This window comes from Camelina sativa, chromosome 7, assembly GCF_000633955.1.
Source record: "Camelina sativa cultivar DH55 chromosome 7, Cs, whole genome shotgun sequence".
Classification (NCBI taxonomy): Eukaryota; Viridiplantae; Streptophyta; class Magnoliopsida; order Brassicales; family Brassicaceae; genus Camelina; species Camelina sativa.
This window is the reverse complement of record NC_025691.1, coordinates 24291811-24304953: the sequence shown is the minus strand read 5'-3', so window position 1 is coordinate 24304953 and position 13143 is coordinate 24291811. Positions and strand designations below refer to the sequence as shown.

At 37.1% G+C, this 13143-nt stretch overlaps 2 protein-coding genes across 2 annotated transcripts in view; both read left to right on the top strand.

Annotated features, from left to right (window-relative positions):
• LOC104702321 (ER lumen protein-retaining receptor) overlaps positions 1-729 on the top strand; it is a 3724-nt gene extending 2995 nt beyond the window's left edge. Inside the window, exon 6 of the mRNA XM_010418170.2 lies at positions 432-729. Coding sequence (XP_010416472.1) covers positions 432-480 — 49 coding nt within the window. The 3' untranslated portion in view covers positions 481-729. The remainder of the gene's footprint in view (positions 1-431) is intronic.
• On the top strand, positions 11963-12849 carry LOC104702320 (gibberellin-regulated protein 1). Its single transcript, XM_010418168.2, has 3 exons — positions 11963-12136; positions 12232-12271; positions 12368-12849. The coding sequence occupies exons 1-3, from the start codon at positions 12062-12064 to the stop codon at positions 12547-12549; spliced, it is 297 nt and encodes a 98-aa protein (XP_010416470.1). The 5' UTR covers positions 11963-12061; the 3' UTR covers positions 12550-12849.

Genomic DNA, 13143 nt, shown 5'->3' with positions numbered 1-13143 from the left:
GGTTTAAACTAGTAACACATGTCTTGTCTCAGATCGTGGAGCCATTCACAGCACATTACGTATTTGCTTTGGGGATAGCCAGGTTCTTGAGTTGTGCACACTGGGTCCTTCAGGTATTTTCTATGTCTTTTTTTTTTCGCATCCTAACTATAAAAGCTCAATATATACACAGCTTTGCAAACTTGATTGTATTATTATGGTGTAGGTTTTGGACACTCGAGGGAGGTTATTGACAGCTTTAGGATATGGTTTCTGGCCTATAATGGTCCTCCTCTCTGAAATCGTCCAAACCTTCATTCTCGCCGACTTCTGCTACTACTATGTCAAGAGGTAAATCACAAATGTTTATGCTTGTTATAGTGTGTATATGATGGATGATCTAATGTCATTGATGGGTGTTCTGAGATTTGATGTTTTTGCTGTTATGGCAGTTTAATGGGTGGTCAGCTCGTTCTTCGTCTCCCATCTGGTGTTGTGTGAAATATTAGTGAAATAGAGAGAAGAAGAAGAAGAAGATACGGTGTTGTTTAAGGTTATGGTACTGTGGAGTAATGCTCCATGTCTTGCAGGCTAATCGTTTTGAGTCTTCTTCTCTAATCTCTTCTTTCTTTCTTTCTCCTTTATGTTTTTTTTTGTTCTTTCTTTGAGGACCTGTAAAGAAAAAAGATAATTGATTAGAGATTTTGACATATTAGTTAGCCTCTCAGCTTAAGGTGTTGGCAAAAGCAACTACAATGTACATGTTATTTTTTCCAAAACTTGAAGAAAAAAGGATAAGTAATAATCTATTATACTTATCTATATTAACTTAAGAGATTTTTACTAAGGTTAACACAAAACTTAATATGTTAAACCAAAAAAAGAAGTTAATTTGGGGAAATAAAATATATATTATATTAGGATTATGATATAAATGTACATTTGGTTTTCTCAAGTTTGACATAGCCACAAAGTGAGTAGAAGTGTGTAAAAATGTTAGGAAAGAAGAACAAAAATGTGTCATTTTCTTATACATGTCCATTAATCACAGTTTGCTTATTTGGTAAAATGTGGTTTTAAAACAAACAAAAAAAAAAAGGAAAAAGCTTTGTGTTTGTATTTATTAACATCTCACTTAAAAAAAAACTAAAAAAAAAAAAGAATAGGAACAAATCCTAATGGCTATAGATTTCCAAATCTCTCATTTATTTGTTTTTTTTTAATTATTATTAACGGCTAAATAATATGCATCCAACGGTTAGAATTTCCTCTTTTTTTCACAACAAATCCTAATTTTTTTTCTAACAACCAATCTAATTTCCGTTTCTTTTTATTTGTGTTTCTTTAATTATTATTAACGGCTGAACAATTTAATTGCTTCCAAATCCAACTCGTTAGAATTATATATATATATATACTAATTTCTTTTTTATATACAAAAATTACTTTTTTTTACAACAAATCCTAATTCTCTATTAATTTTTTACATATACGAAATCGAGAGTCTATAAATAGCTCATCACTCTCTCAATCTATCATCATTGTCACTCTTCATAGTCTATTTCTTCTTCATCATCTCAAAGCCACATAGGAGGAGTGAGAGGCAGGCGTGCGGTATATACAAAATATTTGAGTTTTTGATAGTTGTTTAGGGTTTGATAGTTGTTTCTAAAAAATCAATCTCTTTCTATCGATCGAATTAGGGTTTGATAGAGTGTGGAGATGAAAGAAATCAACAAGAAGTAGTGAATGAAATTAATCATAGGTCAAATCCTAATTGAGTGAATGATCCAATTATTTCACCACGAGTTGCACACGAGTTGCACATAAATGATGAATTTGTAGACCAACAGAAAAATAAAGAAATTCATACTATTTTATTTAGAACTAGTAGATACTCGTTATCACATTATTAATTCTTTCATATGTATTCAAATAATTAAAAGTATATAATTGTTAGATTCTCTCATTAGCTCACCATAAATAAAGAGTCCTAACATTAATATTAAAAAAGCATGGTTCGTTTCTTCAGTTTTGAGTGAGAAACTAGTAATCTTCATAATATGAAATCCAAACTGTTTACCAAAATAGGATGGTCCGAATAAGATCTATTTCATTGATATTAGAGTAGGTTCGATCCGAAATGCGTCGATGAAAAATCTTGAAGAAATTAAAACTTGGCTAATTATATTTCTTAATCTGCAACAAGGCTGGAGATGTACTACTAGTCGGAGCAGCCGTATAAAATGTAAGTTATTAATAACCATATTCATAGATGAATTCATAGATGAAAATATCAAATCCATCTTGGATCTAGCGAACACTGCTCTGAGTTTAAAGGGCCAACTTACGATTGGGCCAAAGTGGTCAAATTTATGCGTTTTGGTATATGTTCGAGGTTAATCTCACTTCAATAACTCACTCTGATGCAAAATAAAGTAATTAAACCATGACGTAAGAGATCACTTTTAATGCATTACCATTTGAAATTGTCTAATAAGAGACTATCTAAGCACAATTTTGAACTTACATTATGAATGATGAGATGCTTCTTAAATTGAGATGGATCTGAGATAGAAAGCCACCTTGCTCCATAACCATAATAGACCAAGTGATTCAAACTGTGTTTGTGGTTGATGGGCCGTATAGTCACAACAACAATTGCAAAGGAAGACTTTGCAAGAAAGCAAGAAAATTATACGCCGGTAACTTATTTAAGCAAGTAAATATATATAAAAAATGAAATTATAAATCACACTGCACATAAAATAAAAAAGGAACAGTTTGAACAGAGACAGATATGATTATATTGGTTGAATCACATATCTCTTCCATGTAAATTATTCTCGATTTTTTCTTCTTCTTCTTCTTTTCCCTACAAACGAATTATACATTAGTTACATACTAATGATAATAATATTCAAGAGCGACGATGATTGATGCTCTTGCTATTCTTTGCTATTTCTCCTTTCTGCTATTTGTGAGTTGTTTTAACTTAAAAAAATTCTCAAGTCTGAGCTTATCCAAATTTGTATTTTTATATCGATTCGACTCTTTTGGCGGCGGCTACAGCTGGATTCTGTAATCATCTCACCTAATTAATATTCCACCTTTTCTTTTTTGGGGGTTTCTAGGTATAATTTACTAGATATCACAATTCATATATATTAATTTCAATGAATAATTTAATAGATTTTGTTGGATGATAGATAGTTCGATCCAAATCCAAACATAATACACATGTGGACATCGTTTTGTCAGAATGACCAACGAAAAAGGTCACCGAAGGATCCAACTTTCTCAATAGAGCTCCACGCATTCTAGCTACGGTTTCGTCGTCTGTCGAATAGGGGGGATCAGGGGATAAGTGGCAAAAGTTGATGTAACGATTTATTTTAAGAATTATTACCAAAATCACATTAATTTCGGTAAATACTGTATACTACTACGACACATGCTGCATATATATGATTAAAGTTGAATTCGGGTTATGACATAGCAACAATATGATTTCAAATTCACTAAATTACAATCTCTGATCCTTCAAAATCACATTATAAAACAAAAAAAAAATACATTAATTTCGTACAATATCAATCAAACAGTAGTAATTCGTACAATATCAATCAAACAGTATTATAAAATATCTCTATTTTTTAATTGGATTGGGATGAAAACAAAATAAAGTAAAAAAAGAGATCACAAAAAGTTGGCAATTTAGCTATATAACAGCTATTAATGTGAATAATAAACAACACTTCACAGCTGTCGTAAGAACTCACTTATCAATCACTTTTTTCTTAAATTTTCTTTCCCTTTTTAATACATTAGCCATGTAAAGGCTACTTCCATTTTCGTACTTATTAAATAAAAAGTCTCCTATAATCCTATTTCACGAGGAAGAAAGAACCGAAGAAGAGCAATTTCTTGACTTTAATAAATTAATGGCGATCGAGATATCCAAATAACAACAGTTTAACAAATAAATGTTTTTAAGATATGTATCGTTGCCAATTATATAAAAAAAAGAATGAATATAAAGATATGTAATCGTTATGAAGCGTAATTTTCCTTACGTTTAATTTATATAGATTTTAGTTTTCTTCTGTTGTGAAATATTATTGTTTTCTGTATGTCCATAATTAGGTTAGTATATCAACAAGTACCATGAAAATGATTGCTGGCTAATTAATGATATTTTAATGAATTTTATGGAATCTTTACCCAAATAAAATGAATTTTATGGAATCGCTTTCGGTTTTCGTTTAAGAAAACAATTGATCAATAGTTAGTTAGGAGCAAATATTGATTTGACATAACGTAGAGTTCAATGAAACGACTACCAGATGTGTGGTATTATGTTCATAGCCATGATAACTGAAGTGACATTTTCATGCATAAGAAAATATGTTCGTCAAGTAATTTTATAATTATATTTTGGTATAAATGTGCGTGTGGATGGTATTGGAGTCCGATAAGGTTGGTGAAAAAGCCAAATACTCGACAGACGATCCATGACCTGACGACCTCTCTCTTTCTTTACCTTTCCAGTTTCTCTATTATTTCGAAACTTCAACTAATAATTTGTCACATTTTACATCTTCTCTACGTCTCTACCTATTTCTCATTACTTTATTCTCTACGTTATATTTATAAATATATATATATATATATATATATACATATTATTTTATGTCGACGCTGATTTGTACTGCATATTTAAACGATGTCTTTAAAAATGTGGTATATTTTTTCCAGCTCCTTACAACAACACATAGAGTTGTGCTCGCTTTATTTTCAATATAGCATTAGTTTTGGACCGCATCATGTATATAAATTGATGGCTCCTAAAGATTCCTTTAAGAAAGCCAAAAAAAAGTAGTCCACTGGTTTAAGTGCAACAATCTGAAACCATGTATTCAAACCCTTTTGTAGTTTTCAGAGATTTGTTTGCCTAAAAGTTCATTGAGAATAATTCAATCGTAGTGGCCAATTGCATCTGAAAGACTGCAACACCATTTTGTGAGTCTCGAAAGCCTTTTTTTTGTCTTTTTTTTTCTTGCTTTCTTAAAGGAAATGGTTAAGACAAAACATAACGGTTGATCTAGAAATCAATTTATTAAAATTAAAAATGAGGAAATAATATAAAGACTAAATTGTGGGTCATTATGATCATAAGAAGAAGTGCAAGCTGTAATATGAAGGAAGTATTTCATATAAAGGACCACTCACGTCTACATCCCCTCATCCTTCTTGTCTCAATTTTATCAACTCTTCTACTAACTCATTTTCCATCATTAGCTAATTCCTTGTAATTAGTGTCCTTCCACTTTCTTTATTTTTTTCCTACATTTGTTTTGTTTCTTAATTACCAATTGTGATAGGAGTCCCCAAACAACGGAGATCAACACAAAAGAAAACTAAAAGTTGAGCATTGACATCATCCTCCCAAAAACCAAAATATTTTTTTTTGTGCTAAATTTGCAAATAACATATAAATGAAAAGGGTGTTACAATATTAAGACCTATAATTTGTACTAAGGAAAAAAAGAAAAAAACAAAACACAATAACAAATTATATTTTCCAGAGTTGTGGAAAAGAGTGAGACTTTCTCAAATCCACAATGCCATAAGTTTCTTAAACTTCTTCCGCTCGTTCCTTGTTGTGATTGTATTGATGATTTGTCTGTTGATGTCCCTGAACAAGGTGAGTGGAGGGATAACTACTTGATTGTGAATGACGTTGTTGCGCTGCCTCCAGACACTATATACCAATGTTTGGAGGATCATGAGCTTGAGTGTAGATGGCGATGAGCTGGTTTGAACCTTTGTCCACTGTATTAATGAATTCCAGTCGTTGAACGTTTGTCGTGATCCCAGTCTGCTAAAGATTCTGTCCCAAAGGACACGGGTGTAAGCGCATTGAATAAACAGGTGGTCTCTTGTTTTGACGGAAGTTGAACAGAGGCTACAGGTGATCACCACTTGAAGACCCCAAGAAGCTAAGCGAGACATTGTTGGTAGCCTGTCCAACTGTGCAATCCACATTTTAAAAGCATGCCTCGGAATATGTCCTTTAAACCAGATCAGAGGAGCCCAATGAAGCTCATCACTCCTAGGCCTTAAGATTTCCCAGGTTTTTGAGGAGGAGAAAACAGAGCATGTTGTACCTTCGGTAGTCCATTCGACAAGATCCTCATCCGCTGATAGAGATGGAGTCTGTATAGTAGAGAGATAAGCATGGAGGGAAACAGCTTGATCAGTCTTTGATCATTAACCATCTGTTACGGTTGCAAACGTCGGAGACTTTTGCTGTGATTGGAACTCCTAGGTTCCTGGGACTATTTTCACCCAGGAATTGGATAAGAGGACCATGGGGGTCCAATTATCAAACCAAAACCAAATGGTTTTGCCATTCCCCACTATAGACTTAATAAACCGTCGGGCTAAATGTCTTAGCTTCAAGAGGGACTTCCACAACCATGAATCATTTGCCTTTGGTTTGATGTTCCAGAAGCATTCCTCAGTGAATTTATGGTGGTGGCGCTGCCATGCCACCCATAAAGAACCGCTCCCAGAATAGAGTAGCCAAATAAGTCTCAGGTTCAAAGTATTATTCCAAGCTGATAGACTGCGCAACCCCAAGCCTCCTTTGGTTTTTGGCAAGCACACAGACGACCATGCAATCTTCGCTTTCGAGTGAGTGTCAATATTTCCTGACCAGAGGAACCTTGAACATAAAGCCTCAATTTGCCGAATGCAACCCTTAGGAAGAGAGAAGATAGTGATCCAGAAGTTAACTGTTCCATAGATCACTGACGCAATAAGCTGAGCTCTGCCTGCAAAAGATTCAGGACTTGACAGCCCATGCCCTGAATCTGATTTTGATCTTATCCAATAACGGCGCATACTCACTGATCTTCAGTTTTCTACTCATCAAGGGTAAACCCAAGTATGGAACAGGGAGAGTTCCTTGGGGGAAGCCGTAAGCAGAGATTACTGAGACTTTGGAGGGGGTCAAACCAGCATGAAAAAGTAAAGTTTTGTTCCTGTTCAGATGCAGTCCAGACCAACCCGCGAAGTCGTCCAAGGTTTCGTAGATACCATGAAGGGAGGAACTTCCCCCATCGAAAAAGATCATAACATCGTCCGCGAACATCAGATGCGAGATTTCCAGGTCTGCAGTATTAGGGTGATACGAGATGTAGCCTGACTCAAACCATGAGCTGATTAGCTTTGAAAACACCTCCATGGCAAGCACAAACAGGTACGGCGAGAGAGGATCACCTTGCCTCAAACCTCTCTTGCTCTTGAAGAACCCATCAGTTACCCCGTTAATCGCTATGGAGAAAGTTGGTGTGCAAATGCACTCCTTAATCCACCCTATATAGATGTCGGGGATGCTTAGAGCTTTGGGGGCTGCCAACACAAAATCCCATCTGATCGAATCGAATGCTTTCCTCAAATCCACTTTTAGCATGGCCCGTGGCTGAATGTTCTTTCTGTTGTATCCTTGCACTATCTCAGAAGTTAATAACATGTTCTCCGCTAGTAATCTTCCAGGAAAGAAGGCTGACTGGGCGTGGGAGATGATGTTCTGAAGGATGCACTTTAGGCGGTTTGCTAGCAGCTTAGAAATTACCTTGTACATTGTGTTGAGGCAAGAGATAGGCCTGAAATCTGAGACTGCAGAGGCATTCGGTATTTTGGGGATGAGGACCAGGGTAGTGGCATTCCATTGCTTCAAGAGAGACCCTGAAGAGAAGAATTCCAGCACCGCAGAAGTGACCTCAGGACCCACGATGCCCCAACAATTGATGAAGAATTCTGCAGAATAACCATCTGGTCCACTCGTCTTGTTCCTAGGCAGAGAAAAGAAAGCGTCCTTCACATCCTCATGAGTGAAAGGAACCTCTAGAATAGCCCTTTGATTAGAGGAGCATTGGAAGCCAAGTAACAGATTGATATCCTCCTGCTGGAATAAAGGTCGGGTATGATCGCTACTGAGAAGATCTTGGAAATAGCTAGAACAGTGATCATGAATCCCTTCCTGTGAGTCAATGCGGTTACCCTCATCATCGAAGAGATAGTGGATATGGTTAATAGTCTGTCTTAGAGAGGCCATCTTATGAAAATAGGCAGAATTCTTGTCCCCTTCCTTTATCCAGGTAACTCTAGAGCGTTGCAAGAAGAAGTTTTCTTCTGCTGTAGATAGGATGTTCCATTTCCTGGCTGCTTCCACTTCAATTTCCGCATTTTCTAGGGTAGGATTTGATAGCATTCTGGATTGTGCTGCAGACAGTTCTGCTAGGGATTCTTGCACTCTCTTCTCTAGGTCAGAGTAGTTGTCCTTGCTGAATTGTCGGATGGTATTCTTCAAATTCTTGAGCTTTGCTGAGACTCTGAACATTTCTGATCCCGCTACATTCAATGAGGCCCACTGAAGACAAACTAAGGGGAGAAATTCAGGATTCTTGAGCAGGTAGTTGTAGAACTTAAACGGTTTCTTTTGCCTGGGAAAAGTCGAGTTCAGGACGATGTAACTAGGAGAATGGTCCAAGAAGAGAGGAGCATTGAAGTAGCCCATTGCCGTCGGAAACAGCTCCAACCACTCATCGTTGTCCAAAATTCTATCAAGTTTCTTTGCAATAGGTTGCGCCTTTCTCTTGTTCCACCAGGTGAAAGTGCATCCTCGAAAGTTTAGGTCCATGAGGGAGGCATTCGTTATGGCATCATCGAAGTCTCTCATTGCTCTATCCACATTCAAATTTGACTGATTCGAGTGATCGTTAGGCCTCAGGATCTGGTTGAAGTCACCAAGGATGGTCCTAGATTTGTCAATGATGTTGGGGCTGGTAGCTTGGTCAATAATTTCACTCCAAAGATGTAACCGAGTGGCAACATCGTTTGCATCATAGACAAAGGATACAATAACTGGACTTGAGGAATCATGGAAGGTTACCTCACATGTGACCATCTGGAGAGATTTGTAAAGAGTAACAACTTTGACACTAGGGTGCCATAATATCCAAATTTTACATAGTTCCGAAAAAGCATAATTGTTATCAAATGACAAACCGGGAAGTATGGCAATAATAAACTTCCCCATTTTTCGTTGTTGTACATGAGTCTCAAGAAGACTACCAAAAAAGGGTTTTGCCCTTTGGAACCATTTTTAAATCCGCTTATATGGGATTGCTTATTGAATCCGCGGACGTTCCAACAAAAGATGTCCCTATACATGGACAATTACTGAGAATTGGGGCCCATGCCCCGATAATTTCTCCGATTTTTCTTTGAAACTACCTCCTGAAACTCATACTCTTCATCCTCCACAAAATTTTCCTCTGATTCTTCGCTAGAAACAATGTCAGAGGAGTCAGGTTCTGCCTCAGAAGCAGTGATGCTCTCCTTCCTTGAACCCTTTGTTTCTTGTCCCCTAACATTCTGAAGTGCCTGGCTTGACTCCCCTTTCAGTAGACGGGATCCTGCTTCAACAGGGGACTTGGTCTTAACCACATAGACTAGCTTTGAATTGCCAGTTTGGCTGTCTATAGGTTGTCTTTTGGGATGTGTCGCGGTGTCTGTTCTAGAGACTTGAGCTAATGCAGAATGAGGACGGATTGGCTTTCTTGATCCGTTCCCCTTGTGTCTCGGACAGGAAGCTGATGAATGGTTAGTGGATTTGCAGTCATTACACGTGATTGGAGTTGTTTTGCAGTGTTTCACACTATGACCTACCTCCTTGCAATGAGAGCAGATTGGAGGCATCCAAGGACTGGCAACAAGTACTCTTTGTATCTCTCCCGATTCGAACTGCACATTTACGCCTTCAGGCAATGGCTTTCTCGGGTCTATGAAAGTGAAGACTTTTTCCACCTCTAGATTTGTTTTATTTGTTGTATCAGGATGCAGACATTTAGGGTCGCCTACTAGACCTGCGATGTGCTCAAGCCCCTCTTCGTTAAAGAATTGGAGTGGTACATTATGTAACTCCAGCCATATAGGAGCAGAGGATAATTCTGGTTTTTCCAGAACGACGCCAGGTTCCCAGTTTGCCACAAACATCGTTTGACTATCTATCTGCCATAGGCGCTGGTTTAGGACACGTCGTCTTGTTTGGACATTAGGAATGTGAAAGAGGAAAGCATTTTCCTCCATACGGGATACCGAAATATCTTTGAAGTGCTTGCTCTAGATTCCATTCACAATCGTATGGACGAGAGCCTATGGGGGTGGATCAGCATAGAACTGACCCAAAATAAAGGGTTCCCAAACTTTTTGATGTTTAATAATAACCGAGTTAGGGATTTTGACACAAGACTCACCCGATTCCAGAGTAAAAGCTTCTCCTTTCTTGGACAGACTTTTAGTAGGGGAACCGTTAAAGAGCTTGACCCACAAATCATCCGCTACCGAGGTAGCAGGGGGGAGCTGGGGTCGTAGATCTGAGAGGATCTACAGATATGGTCTGAATTGGGTCCGCCATAAGAACGAATTTCGCAGAGGTGTTGGAGGCAGCAGCAGCAAGAGCTGTTGTTCCTTCAGAGACTACCAGAGCTGGGGATACCGCGTTTGCATCTTGGACCGGAGTTTCACTTTGAATCTGACCTAGGTCTGGCGAGCCAGCTTCAGGGTCTTAGATAATGGCTGAGCCCTTCTCGCAGGAAGCAGCTGAGGCATTAGGGGAGGGATTCTTGAGCGCAGACGACCCTAAAAGGAGGGACTGCGAAACATCACCAGAGACTGGAAATTCAGAAAAAGGCAAGGTTTGCCCCTTCAAGGGTGGAGATTGTGAAGCTCGAGGTTTCTTCTTTTTCGATGTCTTCCTCATGAGGAGGGAAAGGCCTAAAGGCAAGAGTGGGAGCGGGTTCCGACGCTGTGAGAGACGCCGAAGGTGGGCTGCGAAGGAAGTCAATTTTTCTCTTTTGAGAGAGAAAATCGCATCAAAAAGCCTAGAGGAGCTTATTTGTGGCCTAGCTACCCAAAATACTTTTGGAATACTTTTGGACTTCTAAAAAATTTGTGGTGTTCTCTCAAATGTTTAGTAACTACAAATAAAAATTGTTCTATAACTCATCAGAAATAAATTCGATTTTAAAGGATCTAAGCGTAGCAAACAGAAAAAATATAGTTTTCCACTTTTTTCACAAATCAGTAAATATTCATCGTAAAAAGAGCGTACATACTTCGAAACCGGAACGAGTCAGTGTATACGTCAACGTATTAGTTTATGTTACTCAAAAAGAAAAAAAGCTCATTAGGGAAGTCAAAAGTCAATCGTTCGAATAAATTATCATATCTATATGTATATCACTGAATCAAGATTTGTTGGTAGAACCAAAAACTTACCAAACCCAAGCGAAAAACCAATAATAGAGTTTAGGTATATGTACATCGAAGAAGTCTACACACTTACGCAGTGATATACATTGGCTTCTAGTTATATCTAAAGCAGGATTCACATAAAACATTGGATTTTTAAACAAAATTTTATAATCAAAATTCGCTGGAAAATAGAAAATGATACCGAATCCATTGATCAAATTAAAACAAGAGACCACTAAATAATACATCCTTATTTTTTCTCCCACCACAATATTCTCTTCTCCGCGTACCCCAAAACTTTTATACGCACCAACCGACCCATTCGAAAAAGAGAAAATAAATCTTATACAATATACACCTAAACCATATGCTATATTGCTACTAACCATTTTTCATATATTAATCATCTACTGTATATAAAAAAAATTATCGAAATAGATTTATTTATACTTTTCTCAATAAACTAAAAAAAAAAAAAAAGATAATGTGTGCGTTTTTGGTTGTGATCATCATCAACTGTTGGAAAGTACTTACTTGCTATCATAACTATATTCCGAAACTTAGAAAGCAATTATTTTCCATGAAAAAAAAAAAGAATAGTCTAGACCGAATAATGGGGTCGGTTGCCCATCCAAAGGAGGGCTATAAATAGAAGCCTTCAAGTTCTCATTTCGACACAACAACTTAAACACACACAAATTTAGTCTCAATCTTGAGCTAAGGTTCTCACATCATATTCTCTCCTTGGAGAATTATGGCTATCTCTAAAGCCCTTATTGCTTCTCTTCTCATATCTCTTCTTGTTCTTCAACTCGTCCAGGCCGATTTGGTACGTCTATTTCCATCACAACATACTCTCAATATAATATATTTATTTATTTAGAAACATATTTCTCACATGTTATCACGACAATATTCTTGCAGGAAAACTCACAGACAAAAGATGGTTACGCAAAGAAGATCGGTAATTATATTACTACGCATAAGTCCATATAAATAATACATAACGCTTGATGTAATTAGTAAACTTAAATAAGCTGTGTTTGTCATTTATGTATAGATTGTGGGAGTGCGTGTCAAGCACGGTGCAGGCTTTCAAGGAGGCCGAGGCTGTGTCACAGAGCGTGCGGGACTTGCTGCTCCAGATGCCAGTGTGTACCACCTGGCACGTACGGAAACTACGACAAATGCGAGTGTTACGCTAGCCTCACCACCCACGGTGGACGCCGCAAGTGCCCATAAGAAACAGGACAAAAGCTCTTAATTGTTTGAGGATAACGCGAGGATGTCGTTTTGTTAGTATTTTGTTGGCGCATATATATGTGGATCAAATAATAAACGAGAACCGTACGTTGTCGTCGTCGTGAGTGAGTACTACTGTATTGTTGATTGGTCTATTTTGTGTAAGTTTCCAGGATTTGAGTTTTGTTTTTATTTATTTGTATATCGATTCGTGCAATAATCTCATTGTATAGTTTCATTTTATGTAATAAAATTATGTAACTCAAAAAAATTATGTAACTTTTGAGTGATTGTTCTGCTTTTTTCTTCTTTTATGGTAAGCGGTTTTCGAAAGATATAGAGATCGATGGAAGATGACAACTATATATAATTGGACTGATTGCGTATTGAGTAAACTGAATAATTGTATTTCAGTGATTAATTCATTTGTGGAGACTGAGACCATAGGTCATTATAATCATTTCAGAGCAAATTTGGTTTAAGATTTTGTTAACATCGATAATTATTCGACAGCCATACACCCTATTCCAAAATTTGGTCCACACACTCATGACATAGGTTCGTCTAAAAGAAAAGAAAACTACAAAGATGACT